The sequence below is a fragment of the Odocoileus virginianus genome, chromosome 14, assembly GCF_023699985.2.
Source record: "Odocoileus virginianus isolate 20LAN1187 ecotype Illinois chromosome 14, Ovbor_1.2, whole genome shotgun sequence".
Classification (NCBI taxonomy): Eukaryota; Metazoa; Chordata; class Mammalia; order Artiodactyla; family Cervidae; genus Odocoileus; species Odocoileus virginianus.
In genome coordinates this window covers 32,305,362-32,324,159 of record NC_069687.1, presented here as the reverse complement: position 1 = coordinate 32,324,159, position 18,798 = coordinate 32,305,362, and the positions used below count along the sequence as shown (strand labels likewise).

Below are 18,798 nucleotides of genomic sequence, written 5' to 3'. Positions count from 1 at the left end.
AATGTCAAACTGTAGAGAACCTTCAACCAAATGTAGCATTTAAGGCAATATTCATATCACATTTAGGACCTAGCTTTTGATAAGCAAATGTAGCTTGCTGAGAGGTTTAGGCTTAAAAAACAGAAGAGCCTTTTCCCTAATTATATAGTTAATACTGATGGTAAATGGGGAAATGCTCAGGACTAGCCTGAGAAATATCACCCATCAGAGACCACGAGGAGCCCACCCCACCCAGTGAGGGAAGTGCATGAGCAGCCTCTGGTGAAGGGACTTTCAGGAAAAAATGAATCGCTAACAGTTTCACAGGCCACCAGAAAGTCAGGAAAGAAGACAGTTTTTTTGAGGACTTTAAGACCTATCGGTGTAGGAGGTATTTCTGATAAGTGAAGTTGATGATCAGGCTGAGTGTCACTGTTTGGCATTTTTTTTAAAAGGAATTGTGGCTATCAAGGAATGAAGCTGATCTGTTGTATTTGCTAGTAACTTATAAAGGCCATCCCAAATAAAAAAATCCAAAGATGGTTTGAAAATGAAGGATAGAATCTTCCTACATAACTATTTTTAAAAGTTGTTATTTGACTATTAACACTTTTCTGCCTTTATCAAAATCATTTCCATAAAATGATCCATTTCTTAGATCTTTTATATCTGATTAGTCTATACTTAGGGCTTCCCTGGTATCACAGTGGTAGAGAATCGGCCTGCCGCTGAAGTAGATGCAGGTTTGATCCCTGGGTCAGGAAGATTCCCAGGAGAAGGAAATGGCAACCCACTCCAGTATTCTTGCCTGGAAAATCCCATGGACAGAGGAACCTGGGGGGTGGTTACAGTTCTTGGGGTCAGACATGACTTAGCAACTATATAAACAAGTCTATACTTATACCATTATTGAAGAACTCACAAATGACCAGACTCAGAGACCAAAGATAATGTGAAATTCTTGATATGAGGATTAAAAAGCAAAAAATGTGCTTAAGGAAGCAAAATCATTTAATATTAAAAACATGTGGATGTCTCAGTCATAGAGGCAAGGTGGGTTTATCTTAGTATAAGAAAATCTTAAGGACATGTGTTTGAGAAGAGATGTCAGGACACTTTTCTCTGTGTTAACTCAGTTCTCTTTGAGGGTTAAACACAAAGCTGAAAAGGCTATGTTTTGCTTTAAAGACATGTTATTAATACTGGACAAGGTTTAAAAATCATCCTTTGGGTCATGTTCTTCCATGTAAAGGCTTTTGGGATTAAATTAGATGTTTTCTACAAAGTATTCCTTTCAGATCATCAAAAGATTTTTTGTTTTCTTTTCTTTTTAGTAAATCACACTCCAGTATTCTAAACTGTGTGTATGAAGCAAAGTAGATTATACCTCCTAACATGTATTGTTCAGAGTGCTCTGGATAGACAAGTAATCTTAAAATGTGGACACTATTCACCACCAAATGGAGGTTTAAAAATATTTCAGTTTCTGGACATACAATTTCTAGATCAGGCTAATAATTTAAAATAGAAAAAAATAACTGACCTGAAATTTTAATTGATAGTAATGTTTCTTTTTTTTTAAGGTGTGAATAACAGTGATGAATTATTTGAAAGGTAACTATCTTAGTTCATAGTTTTACTTGCAGTTAGGTACAAATCATATGTCCTGGATATTTTGTTGTTCTTATGTATGTAAACTTACACTATATATTTTTTGTGGATTAAAGGAATGTAATTCCCATTGGGAATGGGATCTTTTAAGAAACTTATGATTATTATGTTGTATCTCTCTTACTGTTTTAGAGTATAGGTAGTTAAAGTATTTGCTGTATTTTCTTTTACTACATATGTATTAAATTGCAATAGGCAGGACAGATTAGAAGCTGTCTTCTAGGCCTTATGTTTGCTCCTTTGAGAGTTCATATGAAGTTGTCAATTACTGATGATTAGGCTTTTCCACTGAGGATTAATGAGATTAAAGCAATAGAATGAAATTAGTTATATGCTTATCATTTTTTGTGTTCATTTATGCTCTTGGAGAGCGTAGTTTTAAACACTCATTTTTGCCTAATATAAGTAAGTTGTGGACACTGATTTGTATTTCTCATATTGCATTTGGGAATGAAGGGTTTCGGTAGATCCACTCCAGATGAGTGAACTGACTGATATTGCAGACATTATCAATGACCTTATAACAAAAGATGGAGTTTCCAGTGAAGAGCTTGGCCTAACAGAGCAACAGGCTAGGAGCATCTCCAGGTAATCATTGAATAATTCATTTTTAACCTGTTTAAAATGTTTATGGTTCAAGAGTATTAAAAAAATGACCATTTTTGGTGATTTTTTAGGAAACAGATTCAGAGCTTACATAGATACTTTTCCCCTGTTAATAGACTTTGTGATGTTTATGTGTCGTTCCCCTCCTTCCTCCGACAGTCATAGACTGGCTTCTGTAGCTAATACAGCACATCTGTGTCCTGAGTTTTCTGAAGGTCTCATCATCGCTCTGAGTGAAACAGAAATATAATCCTATTTCTTCTTAAAGTAATTAATAATTTAGTTCATAGTACTTTACCCTAGACATGAACCTTTAGAATACATTTTAAATAGCTTTTCTGGGAACATTATGTTACAATGTTTTTCCTTGTTGCCTTTCCTGGGCCATGAACTGGTTTTTGATATAATAAAGGCTGCCTCTTCTACCAATACTTCTTTGGGATACATACACCTTTTGACTTATTGATTCACTGGGGGTTGTTTGGTGAGGGTACTCTCTGCCTGGCACATCCCAAGAGTCCAGACTCCCAGAAGAAAAGCAGGTGTCTAGTATAAAACCACATCGTCTCTGTCCATAACCCATCTTCACGTTAGGATGGCGTCTTCTTCCCGTGCTGGGTGTTTTGAGTCAGCCCCGAATTGCTGTCTCACACCACCTGTTTTCTTGTGTCACTGTTAGTACTCTTTGTGTAGAAGCCAGGATGGGATTAGATGTACAAAAGCTGTATTGAGAAAATGCCTATGAGGAAGAAAATCAGAAGTGAGGCATCAGACCACAGTGCAAGTCTGGCCCCTCCCTGTGGAGGAGAGAAGGCTGAGTCAGTTAAGTCCAGAGTACAGTGTGGTTCTAGGAAAGCTTCAGCTGGGTCAGTGGTGAGACATTAAGCCAGAGTCAACTTCAGAGGAGTCCTGTCTCTTACAGGTCAGGGCCAGCCACAGCATCCCTGCCATGCTCCTCATTAGCTCAGTTGGACCCTGGGAAGTACAGCCTGGGCAGGAACCTGAGGCCAGATCTGGATCCAGGAGGGCTGCAGCTTAGAAGTCATCTCTGTGTTAAAAGTTTTGGAAGTGATTGAGATGGTCCAGGAATAGATCGATGAAGAAATCCAAAACAGAACCTTTAAAAACATTCATATTGGTGGTGAGCAGAGAAGAAGGGTGCCCAGTATAAGAGGCTGTATTGTGTTTCGAGAGTGAGAAAAAGACCCAGGTAAGGGAGAGTTTAAAGCAGAAAGGAGAAGCCAGTTGCACCAGATACTATAGAGAAGTCCAGTAGGATGAAGACTGAAGAGGCTCTTGGTGACCTGAGATTGTTGTCAGTGGATTTCAGGGGACAGGTTGGAGCAAATTGACTAGACATCATAAGCATATGACTCTTCAAGATGGGGCAGAATCTTTCCAAAGAAATAGTATTTCTCTATTGGAATATAATTGCTTCACTTCTGTTAGTTTCTTCTGTACAGCAACATGAATCAGCCATGAAAGTGAAAGTCACTCAGTTGTGTCTGACTCTTTGTGACCCCATGGACTGTAGCCTACCAGGCTCCTCTGTCCATGGAATTCTCCAGGCCAGAATACTGGAGTGGGTAGCCATTCCCTTCTCCAGGGGATCTTCCCAACCCAGAGATTGAACCCAGGTCTCCCACATTGCAGACGGATTCTTTACCAGCTGAGCCACCAGGAAAACCCAAAAGAATTTTGAAGTGGGATGCCATGCCCTCCTCCAGGGGGTCTTCCCAACCCAGGGATTGAACCCAGGTTTCCTGCATTGCAGGCAGATTCTTTACTGTCTGAGCCACCAGGAAAGCCCACATGTATGCATATATTCACTCTCTCTGGAGCCTCCCTCCCACCCCCATCCCCACCCCCACCCCCGAACCACCCCTCTGGGCCTTCCCAGGTCACTGAGCCGAGCTCCCGGTGCGTTGCGGCAGTTCCCACCAGCTATCCGGCTTACACATGCTAGTGTGTATGTATCAGTGCTACCTTCTCAATTCATCTTAACCTCTCCTGCCCCACCTGTGTCCCCAAGTCCATTCTCTACATCTGTACCTCTGTTCCTGACCTGCAAATGTGTTCATCAGCACCGTTTTTCTAGACTTCACATATATCATTAATACACTATTTGTTTTTCTCTTTCTGACTTACTGTGTATGACAAGGCTCTGGATTTATTCCCATTACTACAACTGACTCAATTCCATTCCTTTATATGACTGAGTAATATCCCATTGTATGTATGTACCATATCTTCTTTATCCATTCACCTATCAGTGGACATTCAAGTTGCTTCCATGTCCTGGCAATTGTAAATAGTGCCACAGTGAAAACTGTAGTACATGTATTATCTCCATAACAAATTTAAAATCAAGTGGTTCACTGCTGGTTAAATTTCTCAGGATTCAACATCCCTCTGGTAGACGTCCACAAAGAACAGAGAAGGAGAGAAGAGAGCTTCAAGTCTGGATGAAAAGAAAACGAAAAGAAAGAATGGCAGAGTACTTAAATCAGCTGGCAGAGAAGAGAGGGCAAGAACATGATCCTTTCTGCCCCAGGAGTAACCCAGTAAGTCTGCAGTGTCAAGGGTAATGTATACAGAATATGTATAACTTTTTCCTGGCAGGCATTTGAGAGAAGGATGAATATAATTTGGAATCATTTATTATTTGATAGAAAAGTCAGCATTCTACTTAAGTCAGGGAAAATTAAGAAATTACCTTAACAAAATGTAGCTGGGACTACAAACCATGTTTTATTCAATTGTCTTAAAATATTTTTTCTCCCTGAGGCTAATTATGGTTCTAATATTTTAACCGTTGAATGAAGAGATCAAGGGATTGGGTGACATGGCTCCCAATGGACAGAGGAGCCTGGTAGGCTACAGTCCATGGGGTCACAAAGAGTCAGACACAACTGAGTGACTTTCACTTTCATGGCTGATTCATGTTGCTGTACAGAAGAAACTAACTAATCCCTTAATTTTCAGTGAAAAGTCAGTTGCAGTCGAACAATTTGACTGTGTATGTAGTAAAGGCATTTTAAAAATCAATTTTCTCTCTGTAAGTTGTCTACAAAAGAAACCTTTTTAAAGTATGATCCAGTCATGTACCAACAGAACAGTGGCACTTCTGTGTGTGTTTCAGCTTTCCTTTAAACTGTCAACAGTTGTTTACCCAGTCCTGACTATGGATATCACCATAGCTAGGTCAGAAGTGTTTTTCTTCAGAAGATGAAATGAGGCAGTATTACTTTGATGATTACATAACTACGAAAGTCACATTTATGTTACATTTGGATTATAGTATATCTTTTACTTTGTAATCTGAAATAAATATACTTCATTTTTTTTCACCATCATTAGGGAAACACATTTTATAAAATAAGTGAATCTTCCAAGTAAGATTGTCACATTTAAGCACCAAATGTGCAAAAGTAGGTGAACTATTACTGAATGTCATTTATTTACCTGTGTCTGGAGAGAGCATGCTGACATTAGATAACATTTCGTTGATAGCTCTGGAGACATGATAATGACCTTCAGAGCTACTTGAATACCAGAATCTTACAGTGCATGTGTATATGTGTATTCTTCCACCCCATGGAGGGTCAGTTCCCATATCACCCTCCCATCAGCCAAGCAGATACCCCAGATGGTTAGAATTATATCCAAATTTAGAATAAATTAACTCAGGGTGTTGGGACTGTTTCATTCATAGACTTTGTGACACCTCCTTCAGTATTGCAGGTAAATGTTTAGTTTCTATTTGGGTAAAGGTATGGAACTAGTGAGGGATTAATGTAATTTAAAATTTTTATTTTTATCAGAAATCAATAAAACATTACATTTATCATTGACTACTATATAGGACCTTGAGAAAGTGAATTCACTTCTCTGTGTACATTTTTATATAAACAGTCATCCCTGTGAAAGGATTTACCCTCATTATTAAGTCAACAGTAACTCTTAATGTTTGGAATAAGACATATTTATAGCTCATGTTGGCCAGTTTGCCTTGTGTTGCATGCATTTTGAAGTGTTTACAAGTAACAGTAAACCTACTGTAGTAAGTTTCTGGTAAACACATTTTAAAACATTAAAATAATGATTTTGAATGTCTCACCCATTCCTGCTTTTATCAACCAAGATCTTGGTAAGATTAATCACAAGACAGAGTACAAAATATAGGTGTCTGTCTCCATCCTTAAATGTTCCTATTTTCCATTTTAAGTTGCAGCTGATAAGGATCTCTCCTTTTGAGAAAATATATGAATTTAGCTGCTAAAATAGATTTTGTACTCTATTTATTAAATTGGATTTTATTTTAATTACATGATGTGTTAACATTTTCATGTTTTGGGCTGGAGTAGAAAGCTTCATCAAATATGACAATGTTTTATACCGTTCCTAAATAGCAAAATTATATTTTAGCTTCCTATTAAAATTTATTAGTGGGATTTTCATGTTTTCCATGGATTGTAATGGTTTAATTATTTGAACTGAATAGTAATGAACTAACTGGTTATTTCTTGTGCAGTTTTACATGACTTCAAGGGAAATCAGACTGAGACAAAAGATGAAGCATGAAAAAGACAGGTGAGTTTGGTAGTTAAACACTGATCATTCTGTCACTCACTTGAGACCATAGATAATGCCTTAGGCATTCTAGTTTTCACAGTAGTCCCTTTTTGTTGATAAATAGAAAAGTATGGGAGATAACTGCAGGGAAAATAATCCTTTTTACGAATTTGCTTTCAAATATTGTTTATTCCATTCAATTTTTATAACTTATTTCTGAAATCCCTCTCCCTCTCCCAATCCAGATACATGTGTGCATTTCTTAAGTACCCAACAGGTGCCTTTAATAACACCTCCTAATGGTTTTCAGAAATCTGACATTTGAATTTGCATTGAACTCCATTGAATAAAATCAGTACTAGGTGATCTTCAAACACTGTGTTCCCTCTAGAAATATGAAGTGAAAGGGACTCTCTTACTAAATGGTATTTAATTTTTTATTTTAAAGATTGCTACTCTCTGACCACTATAGTCGTCGACTCTCACAAGCGTACACTCTGATGAACGAACTGTTATCTGAATCAGTACAACTTCCAGCAGCTGCTCAGAAACCATTGCCTAACAAACCCAGAAAAGCTCCGATTCCCAGAAGGCAACGCTCCCCTTCTCCAAGAGGGTAAGACAAGGTTTGGCATGTCATTTGGCGAGATAACCCCAGGTGTGATAAGTGTGGAGCACTGTTGTGACTCAGGTTCAGTATGCTTGCTCTGAAATATGGTAATAAATTGAAGGGGGAACAGTGCCATCATTAGTTTCCATTAAGACATAAAGCACTTCTGAATGCCTAGCACAATTTTTATGTCCATTCAATCCTGTTTTCTTCCTTTCTGTAGTTTTTGTGACTGTTGCTTCTGCAATTTGCCTCCTAGCTGTTCTCCCTGTTTCTCCAGTTGGTTCCACTCTTGTAGAAAAAGATGGTCCTCATCAGCTTACTGCTTCTTCTGCTGTCCCCTCCCAAGTATTGCTGATTCAGTTGTAGATACTACCATGTTTCTTAAATTAATGACCTGCACTCAGTTTGGATATGAGTTCAGTAGGCATGGATGCTAAAGAAAAGGACCCAAGAGTCAAGTTTCTCATACGGCAGTCAGACACAAAATTTGTTAGTGACACAGAAGGAGGAAATGAATTAGCAGTTTAATGTTGTTAAAAATTACCACTTTTGACAAAATAACTGATTAGGTTTGTAAACATCATCTCTTAAGAATCTAGAGGAAATGCTACCCAACACAAACCTAGATATAATCATATTACTTGTGTGTAATTTGAGGTGTAATCAAAATAGAGATTGTCTTTGAATATTTCTTCAAATAATGCACACTATTTAATAAATAAATAACTGGCAAATGTATACAGCTTTTGAAATGATTAGAGAGATAATAAAAACCAATTTCTTTGGGGAAAAAAAATGAGTAAACTTTGAGGTATAAGGAGAGTTACTATACACTATACACTGAGGTACAGAATAAGCCCAGTCAAATGAATGTATTAATCTGAGCTGGAATTTGGATTTTTGAAATATAATATATCACTGATAAAAGATTCTAGAATATAATTATGTGATTTCTACTTTAGAGAGAATCGACATGGTCACAATTTTCCAATATACAGACCTGGAAAAGTCAGACATACATCCACCAAACCAAGTTATACCCAAAAAGGGAGACCTTTTGGGCAATCTCAAGGCTCACCTTGGCCACGTGGTAAGATTGAGAGCTTTCTTTTATCTTGTGTAATTTGGACCTATTCTTTCTTGGTTCCAGAGTTGTGTTTTCATTAGTGAAAGTTTTAAATCTCAGTTAAAAGCAATTCCCATTTCAACAGAATGCAAGAGATTGATGAAGATTTAGCTGTACTGGAATTTTGTTCTATTACTTTGAAATGAGAAGACCCTAGGAATCTTCTTAAACTAATGGCCTTTAATTCTGTGTGATATGACTTACTTGGGAATCAGTTTCTTTGATGTGTCTGGTTAAAGATGTAGGCATTTTTACAATCAACTTCTAATAGATTATAGGATGGATATATCATAGAGGAGGCATTGGAGAGGCTCAGATTGAAATAATATGTTTTTACCATTTTTGAATATTCTTTTCCATATCTGAACATATAATATCTGTTACTTATTTATTGATGGGCTTCCCTGGTAGCTCGGCTGGTAAAGAATCTGCCTGCAATGCAGGAGACCTGGGTTTAATCCCTGGGTTGGTAAGATGCCCTGGAGAAGGGAAAGACTACCCACTCCAGTGTCCTGCCCTGGACTAGCCTTCCTTTATTTAATTTTGCCATATTTGGGTTTTTGTTACTAAAGTAAAACATGTATTTGTTTAAAAATGTATAATTATAGCTAACATGTAGTATAAATATATACAGCTAAGACTGTATAATAATAACTAGTGAGCCAGGTTCTGTTTAATTATTAGAATTACAACTCTGTTAGAAAGGTAGTACTATGTTCCCATTTTAAGCATCAGAAAGCTAAGGCAGAGAAAGTTGAGATCAGATATCTAGAAAGTGGTAGAGTCTGTATTCAAACCCAGTCAGGGCAGAGTCTAGAGCCACCACATCTAAAACGTGACCTTTAGTATACTGCCTCATTTGAGAAAATTGGAGTTTCCATAAATCACAATCCTTTAGATAAAACTTTATAATTTTGTTAACTCTTGATTTTGGTTGACAGATTACAATAAGAAAACTCTGTTCTTTTTAAAACTAGAATTAAAAAAAAAAACACTAGAATTTCAAAATAGTGACCTTTAAAAACTTTTTAAAAAAATTTTATACCTTATACATTTACAAAAATTAAATATCCAAAATTGGAGACAATTTTAAACTTGAATCATGGTTTCTTAATGTCATATGGAAAAGTCTTGGATTATGTGGAAATATGTCTTTTTTCTTGGACTTGTCCAGTGTTAGGCTTGTATTGTTACCTTGCACTTGACTGGGCTGATACGTTGGCCCCCTTTGGACCCATTATCTGCCTCCTCTCCTGAGCTATGCTTGATGAGGTGTTCCTGCTGCCGAGGCACACAGAAGTCCTCAGTAACCCCCAGCCTGTGCAGATAAGTCCAGACCCTCTCCCTAGCCTGCAAGGTGTCTTCCCCTTCGGCTTCCTTAGTCTCCTTTCTCCATAAAATCCAGATAACCCATGACACTTGCAGGCTTGTTTTCCAGACACATGCTGTGTGCTCCCATTCCAACATGGAAATTTCCCCTTATTACTGTAATGATACCCTTCCAGTTTCTTGGAAGACGTCCCTAATTTCAGTTATTTAGCTGTTCTAACCTGATGTAATGATTTTAACATCTATGTTTTCATTTTTTTAAATTTTTTTATGTTTTCCATTTTAAAATTGGCTAATACTTAACTTGCACGGTGGTGTGAATAGTAGAGAAAAATAGTAGTAGCATTGGTGGGGACTTCCCAAAGGTGGCTCAGTGGTAAAGAATCTGCCTGCCAGTGCAGGAGATGTGGGTTTGATCCCTGGATCGGGAAGATCCCCTGAAGGAGGAAATGGCAACCCACTCCAGTATTCTTGCTGGGATGATCCCATGGACAGAGGAGCCTGGTGGGCTGTAGTCTGTGTGGTTACAAAGAATTGGATATGACTGAGCGACTAAGCACACAGTAGCACTGGTAACAAATCAAGTTTTTTTTATTTGTTCTCTGAATCCTCAATCCAATGTTTCTGCCTTTTATGAGGCACTACTGCAACGGGTCTTATGTCATAGTTATGTATGAAGTTGGTTTTATCCCATTATAGACTAAATGTTTTGAGGGTAGCAAGACTCTTCATCTTGTGGTGGTGGTGGTGGTCAGTTGCCAAGTCATGTCCAACTCTTTGCGAACCCATTGACTGCTACATGCCAGGCTTCCCTGTCCTTCACTATCTCCTGGAGTTTTCTCAAACTCATGTCCATTTTGTCGATGATGCCATCCCACCATCTCATCCTCAGGCACTGCCTTCTCCTCCTGCCCTCAGTCTTTCCCAGCATCAGGGTGTTTTCCAATGAGTCATCTCTTCGCATCAGGTAGCTACAGTATTGGAGCTTTAGTATCAGTCTTTCCAACGAATATTCAAGGTTGATTTTCTTTAGGATTGATGGGTTTGATCTCCTTGCTGTACAAGGGACTCTCAAGAGCCTTCTTCAGCACCACAGTTCAAAAGCATCAATTCTTTGGCACTCAGTCTTCTTTATGATCTCTCATATCCATACATGACTACTGGAAAAACCATAGCTTTGACTGTATGGACCTTTGTTGGCAAAGTGATGTCTTTGCTTTTTAATATGCTGTCTAGGTTGGTCATAGTTTTCCTTACAAGGAGCAAGTATCTTTTAATTTCATGACTGCAGTCACTGTCTGCAGTGATTTGGGAGCCCAAGAAAATAAAATCTGTCACCGTTTCCACTTTTTATCAATCTGTCTGCAATGAAGTAATGGGACTGGATGCCAAGATCTTCATTTTTTTGAATATTGAGTTTTAAGCCATCTTTTCAACTTTTTCACTATGCTCTTTTAACCCTCATCAAGAGACTCTTTAGTTTCTTTCCCTTTCTGCCACTAGTGTTGTATCATCTGCATATCTGAGGTTAGTGATACTTCTCCTGGCCATCTTGATTCCAGCTTCTGCTTCATTCAAACCAGCATTTTGCATGAGGTACTCTTCATAGGAGTTAAATAAGCAGGGTAAAAATATATAGCCTTGACGTATTCCTTTCCCAATTTTGAACCAGTTCATTGTTCCATGTCCAGTTCTAACTGTTGCTTCTTGACCTGCATACAGGTTTCTTAGGATGCAGGTAAGGTGGTCTGGTATTCCCATCTCTTGAAGAATTTTCCACAGTTTGCTCTGATCCACACAGTCAAAAACTTTAGCATAATTGAATAATTAGATAAATGGGGTAAAAGGCTATCTAGTTTTTTGCCTAAAAATAGCTATTTATAAGCTAATTATTGTTCAAGTATATTAATGGGCAGATATTATAGTATTTATACAGTATCATAGAGCAGTATATGACGAGCTCTTATCCGAGGACCTGTCACTTAGCCTCCCTGGATCTCTAAAGTTAAGGTAGTAGAGGCAGCTTGAGGGACTGTGAACACAATGACCTTCCAACTTCCTCTGCCACACACAGAACCAGCTGTTGCCCTGGCAGCAGTCAGAGGCGATGGGAGAAACCCAGTCAGTGAAACAGTCAACTTGACCCCACTGGGGCAAGTTTAGTCACTGTACAGATGAGAAGTTTTGATCCATCAAGATTTAACAATTCTCTGAAGTTCTTCCTGAAAATACTTGTTAGTTTGACTATATATGTTATCTGTCTTTTATAAAGCAGTATACTTTTATTTTTTGGCTATTTTATTCAGCCCAGTGTGCAAACTGTTAAAGTTAAGGGTCTTTTTTTCCCCCTTGTCTTATGGTTAATTCTATCAGAAACTATATATAGAGACTATAATAAGTATCTGAGAGGCATTATAGGCATAAATAATAGGTCTAGCCTTTGAAATTGCCCAGCTCCCTTGCTTACTTGTGTCCTCAGATATGTTTTTTTTTCCCAATTATTTTTATTAGTTGGAGGCTAATTACTTTACAATATTGTAGTGGTTTTTGCCATACATTGACATGAATCAGCCATGGATTTACATGTGTTCCCCATCCTGAACCCCCCTCCCACCTCCCTCCCCATCCCATCCCTCTGGGTCATCCCAGTGCACCAGCCCCGAGCACTTGTCTCATGCGCCAGATATGTTTTTAAAAATCTACCTCATAGAGTTGTTGAGGATTATAAGTAAAATATTTTCAATAACATATACAGTAAAGGGTTGCTACCAATCCTGGAATTTAAGAAACCTTAATCGATCATTCTCTTGGCACTGTGCCTAGGTGGTTCACTGGGAATAGGCACATATGCCTGGATTTTCCCGTTGCTAGAGCTGTTGTTGAGCACATGTGCCAGATGAGAAAGGTCTGTGGTTGTCCTGTAGAGATACCAAGCCTCAGAGTAGATTTTCCCTTCCTTCAGCTGCACTTCTGTTTTGCTTTCTTGGTTCAAATCAGCCATCTTTTACTGTGCTAAGTTGCTTCAGTCATGTCCAGCTCTTTTCAACCCCATGAGCTGTAGCCTGCCAGGTTCCTCTATCCATGAGATCCATGAGATTTTTCAGGCAAGAATACTGGAGTGGGTTGCCATGCCCTCCTCCAGGGGATCTTCCCTTTCTAGGGATTGAACCCATGTCTCCTGCATTGCAGGTCGATTTTTTACTGCTGAGCCGTTGGGCCTCTACTAATCAGATTTCTGTCCTCAATGAATTTACAACCTGAAAGATGAAAAATCACACATATGGAAAGTTAAAGAAGTTTTCCTGTCTTTGTAGAAACTGCTACTTTTACCATACAGAGAAAAGCTGGTGCAGCCAAAATGGCAGTTAGAAAGGTTGTACAGTCTCCAGTTATCATCCGAAAAGGTATGGGATAAAGGAGAGAAAGTTCTGGAGCTTAATACTAAAAATTTTTAAATCATAAATCACTCTTAGAAATGTCAAATACAGATTTTAGTATGAAGAGTGTGGCTGGATGGTGGTAATGGGCTTAATAAGCATACTGCTCAACATATAAACAAGTAGTCAGGAAGGTGCTGTGATCACATAGCCATGGAGCACATAGACCCATAAGTGTGGCCAAATTAGCTCTCCTCTGATCAGCTAGAGAGAAGGAAATTATAACTCATTATCTCAGTTCCTGACATCTCCCCCAGCCCATCCCTCAACTGCTGTTACTTTTCACAATTTAAAAACATAGTTTCACATTCATCCTGCTCTTAACTCTCAGGTTGTTAATGCCAGGTTGACAGGGCAACTCTTATCCCCATCTTACAACTGAGCAAACTAAGGCAAAGAAGTTAAGTGGCCTCCTCACATCCCCTAGAACGATAGAAAGAACAGCTATAGACTGAAAGTAAGGGGATGGAAAAAGATATTCCTTGTAAATGGAAATCAAAAGAAAGGCGGAGTAGAAACACTCATATCAGACAAAATAGACTTTAAAGAATATTACAAGAGAGAAGAATACTACGTAATAATCCAAGATAAGATATAACAATTGCAAATACATGTGCACCCAACATAGGAGCACCTCAATATATAAGGCAAATACTAACAGCAGTAAAAGGAGAAATTGACAATAACACAATAATAGTGGGGGATTTTAACACCCCATTTTCACCAGTGGATAGATCATCCAGACAGAAAATCAATAAAGAATGGCAGTTCTTAAATGACACATTAGATCAGATGGACTTAACTAATATTTATAGAGCGTCCCATCCAAAAGCAGCAGAATACACATTCTTCTCAAGTGCACATGGCATATTCTCCAGGATTGATCACATGCTGGGCTGCAAAGCAAGCCTTCATAAACTTAAGAAAATTGAAATTCTATCAAGCATCTTTTCTGACCACAGCACTATAAGATTAGAAATCAAGGGAAAAAAAAACTGGAAAAAACACAAATATGTGGAAGCTAAACAATATGCTACTAAACAACCAATGGATCACTAAAGAAACCAAGAAATAGAGAAAAATGACAATGAAAGCAAGGTGATCCAAAACCTATGGGACACAGTTCTAAGAGGGAAGTTTATAGCAATACAATCTTATCTTAGGAAATAAGAAAAACTTCAAGTAACAATCTAACCTTACAGCTAAAGCAACTACAGATAGAAGAACAAACAAAATCTGAAGTTAGTGGAATGAAAGAAATCATAAAGATCAGAGCAGAAATAAATAAAAGAGATGAAGGAAACAGTTGAAAAAGATCAATGAAACTAAAAGCTGGTTCTTTGAAAAGATAAAAGTGATAAACTTGGAGCGGGCTTAAATCAATAAAATTTGACATGAAAAAGGAGAAGTTACAATGGACACCACAGAAATACAAAGGATCTTAAGAAACTACCACAAGCAACTATATGCCAATAAAATGGACAACCTAGAAGAAACGGACACATTCTTAGAAAGGTACAATCTCTGAAGACTAAATCAGGAAATAGAAAGTGTGAACAAACCAATCACAAGTACTGAATTGAAACTGATTTTAAAACTTCCAACAAACTAAAGTCCAGGACCAGATAGCTTCACAGGTGAATTGTATCAAACAATTAGAGAAGAGTTAACAAACCTGTCCTTCTGAAACTATTCCAAAAGATTGCCATGGAAAGAATACTCCCAAACTCATTCTGTGAGGCCACCATCACCCTGATACCAAAACCAGGCAAAGATGGCACACAAGAAAATGACAGGTCAATATCACCAATGAACATAGATGCAAAAATACTCAACAAGATACTAGCAAAGCAAATCCAGCAGTACATTAAAAGGATCATATACCATGATCAAGTGGGGTTTATCCCAGGGATGCAAGGATTTTTCATGCCTGGAGAAGTTCCTTTAGGATTTGTTGTAAAACTGATTTAATGGTGCTGAATTCTCTTAACTTCTGCTTGTCCGGAAAGCTTTTGATTTCTCCCATCAAATCTGATCGAGAATCTTGCTGGGTAGAGTGTTCTTGGTTGAAAGTTCTTCCCTTTCATCACTTGAAATATATCATGCCATTCCCTTCTGGCTTGTAGAGGTTCTGTTGAGAAATCAGCTGATAGTCTTGTGGGATTTCTGTTGTATGTTGTCTTTTTTTCCCTTATTGCTTTTAAATTTTCATCTTTGTTTTTAATTTTTGTCAGTTTGATCACTACATGTCTCAGTGTGTTCTCCTTGAGTTCATCCTGCCTGGAACCATTTGCCTCCTGTACTTGGTTGACTATTTCCTTTCACATGTTAGGGATGTTTTCAGCTATTATCTCTTCAAATAGTTTCTCAGGTCCTTTCTCTCTTCTCCTTCTGGGACCCATATAATGCAAATATCTGTGTGTTTAATGTTGTCCCAGAGGTCTCTTAGGCTGTCTTCATTTATTTTCATTCTTTTTTCTACATTCTGTTTTGCAGCAGTGATTTCCACCATTCTGTCTTTCATGTCACTTACCTGTTCTTCTGCCTCAGTTATTCTGCTATTAATTCCTTCTTGTCTACTGTTCATTACTGTTCATTTCTGTTCATTCTTCTAAGTCTTTGGTAAACATTTCTTGCATCTTCTCCATTCTTTTTCCAAGATCCTAGATCATCTTCACTATCATTCTGCATTATTTTTCTGGAAGGTTGCCTATCTCCACTTAATTTAGTTGTTTTTCTGGGGAATTTACCTCGTTCCTTCATCTGGGACATAATCCTATTTCTTTTCATTTCGGTTAGCTTTCTGTGATTGTAGTTTTTGTTTTGGAGGCTATAGTTCTTGTTTCTTCTGTCTGCCCTCTGGTGAATGAGGATAAGACCTATACCAGCTTCTGGATGGGAAGGACTGGCTGTGGGGAAAATGGGGGTCTTGCTCTGGTGGGCTGGGTTGTGCTCAGTAAAATTTTAATGCAAGTGTCTGCTGATGGGTGGGGCTGTGCTCCCTCCCCGTTAGTTGTTTGGCCTGAGGAGGCCCAGTCCTGGAGTCTCCTGGTTTTATGTTATGGTAGGGCTTATGGTGACCTCCAAGAGGACTTATGCCAAGACACATGTCCCAGGGCTGCTGCTGCCAATGCCCTGGTCCCCACAGTGGGCCACTGCTGACCCATGCCTCTGCAGGGGACCCTCAGACACTCATAGGCAAGTTTGTCTCCTGTGGGGTCACTGCTCCTTTCCCTTGGGTCCTGGTGCACACAAGGTTTTGTTGGTGCCCTCAAGAGTGGACTCTGTTTCCCATAGTCCTGTGGGAGTCCTTTAATGAAATCCCACTGGCCTTCAGATGCCCTGGGGATTCCCAGTCCCTTTGCCAGATCCCCAGGCTGGGAAGCATGATGTGGTGCCTAGAACCTTCACAACAGTGTGAGAACTTCTTTGGTATTATTGTTATCCAGTGAGTGGGTTGCCCGCCCCACAGGTTTGGGATTTGATTTTGTCGTGATTGTGCCCCTTCTACCATCTTGTTGTGGCTTCTCCTTTGTCCTTGGATATTGGGTATCTTCTTTTGGTGGGTTCCGGTGTCCTCTGGTCGATGGTTGTTCAACAGTTGTGATTTTGGTGCTCTCTCAGAAGATGATGAGCACATGTCCTTCTGCTCTACCATCTTAAATCAGTCTCTGCAAGGATTTTTCAGTATCTGCAAATCAGTGTGATACATCAAGTTGAAGAATAAAAGCCATATGATCATCTTAATAGATGTAGAAAAAGCTTTTGATAAAATTCAGCACCATTTATGATAAGCACTCTCCAAAAGTGTGCATTGTGGGAACATGACAGTGTTAGTTGCTCAGTTGTGTCCAACTCTTTGCAACCCTATGGACTATAGCCTGCCAGGCTTCTCCATCCATGGAATTCTCCTGGCAAGAATACTGGAGTGGGTAGCCATTCCCTTCTCCACAGGATCTTCCCAAATCAGGGATCAAACCTGGGTCTCCTGCATTGCAGGCAGATTCTTTACCATCTGAGTTACTAGGGAGTAAAGGCCATATATTACAAACCCACAGCTAACATCACACTAAATGGTGAAAAGCTGAAAGCATTCTTTCTAAGATCAGGAACAAGACAGGGATGCACACTCTTGTCACTTTTATTCAACATAGATTTGGAAGTCCTAGCCACAGCAATCAGAGAAAAGGACCCAAAATTGGAAAAGAGATAAAACTGTCACTGTTGCAGATATAAAACTGTCATATGATACCAGACATAGAAAATCTTAAAGTGCTACCAGAAAACTACTAGAGCCCATCAATGAATTTGATAATGTTGCATGACACAAAATTAATACACAGAAATCTCTTGTATTTCTATCTACTACCAATGAAAGATCAGAAAGACAAATCAAGGAAATAATCCAGTTTACCATAGCATAAAAAAGGATAAAAATACCTAGAAATGAATGTACCTAAGGAGGCCTCCTGAGAAACCTGTATGCAGGACAAGGAGCAACAGTTGGAATTGGACTTAGAACAACAGAGTGGTTCAAAATTGGGAAAGGAGTACATCAAGGCTGTATATTATTACCCTACTTATTTAACTTATATACAGAGTACATCATGTGAAATGTTGAGCTGGATGACTCACAAGCTGGAATCAAGATTGCTAGGAGGAATATCAACCACCTCTTATATGCAGATGATACTACCCTAATGGCAGAAAGTGAAGAGGAACTGAAGAGCCACTTGATGAAGGTGAAAAAGGAGAGAGAAAAAGCTGGCTTAAAACTTAACATACCCATCATTTCATGGCAAATAGATGGGGAAGTAGTGGTAGATTTTATTTTCTTGGGCTCTAAAATCACTGCAGACGGTGACTGCAACCATGAAATTAAAAGATGCTTGCTCCTTGGAAGGAAAGCTATGACAAACCATGGCAGCATTTTGAAAAGCAAAGACATCATTTTGCCAATAAAGGTCCACATAGTCGAAGCTATGGTTTTTCCAGTAGTCATGTATGGATGTGACACTTGGACCATAAAGAAGGCTGAGTGCTGAAGAATTGATGCTTTTGAACTGTGATGCTGGAGAAAACTCTAGAGTCCCGTGGACAGCAAGGAGATCAAACCAGTCAATCCTAAAAGAAATCGACCCTGAATTTTCATTGAAAGGACTGGTTAAGCTGAAACTCCTGTACTTTGACCGTCTGATGCAAAGAGTTGACTCTTTGGAAAAGACCCTGATTCTGGGAAAGATTGAAGGCAGGAGGAGAAGGGGATGACAGAGGAAGAGATGGTTAACATCATCAACTCAAACTTGAGTTTGAGCAAACTTCAAGAAATAGGACAGGGAATCCTGGCATCTTGCAGTCCATGTGGTTGCAAAGAGTCAGACCTGACTTAGTGACTGAACAACAACAAAAGGAGGCAAACGCCTGAACACTAGAAGATGCTGAGGAAAGAAATTGAAGATGAT

General features: G+C 38.8%; 1 protein-coding gene across 7 annotated transcripts in view; it reads left to right on the top strand.

The window, feature by feature from the left end:
* CPLANE1 (ciliogenesis and planar polarity effector complex subunit 1) overlaps window positions 1-18,798 on the top strand; it is a 104,758-nt gene that overhangs the window by 82,298 nt on the left and 3,662 nt on the right. For 6 of the 7 annotated variants that reach the window (XM_070476592.1, XM_020901628.2, XM_070476594.1 and 3 more), the window contains 7 exons: window positions 1,563-1,593; window positions 2,107-2,238; window positions 4,655-4,820; window positions 6,791-6,849; window positions 7,280-7,447; window positions 8,407-8,534; window positions 13,214-13,303. In XM_070476592.1, coding sequence (XP_070332693.1) covers window positions 1,563-1,593; window positions 2,107-2,238; window positions 4,655-4,820; window positions 6,791-6,849; window positions 7,280-7,447; window positions 8,407-8,534; window positions 13,214-13,303 — 774 coding nt within the window. The remainder of the gene's footprint in view (window positions 1-1,562; window positions 1,594-2,106; window positions 2,239-4,654; window positions 4,821-6,790; window positions 6,850-7,279; window positions 7,448-8,406; window positions 8,535-13,213; window positions 13,304-18,798) is intronic. The other variant, XM_020901629.2, reaches the window with a different exon arrangement.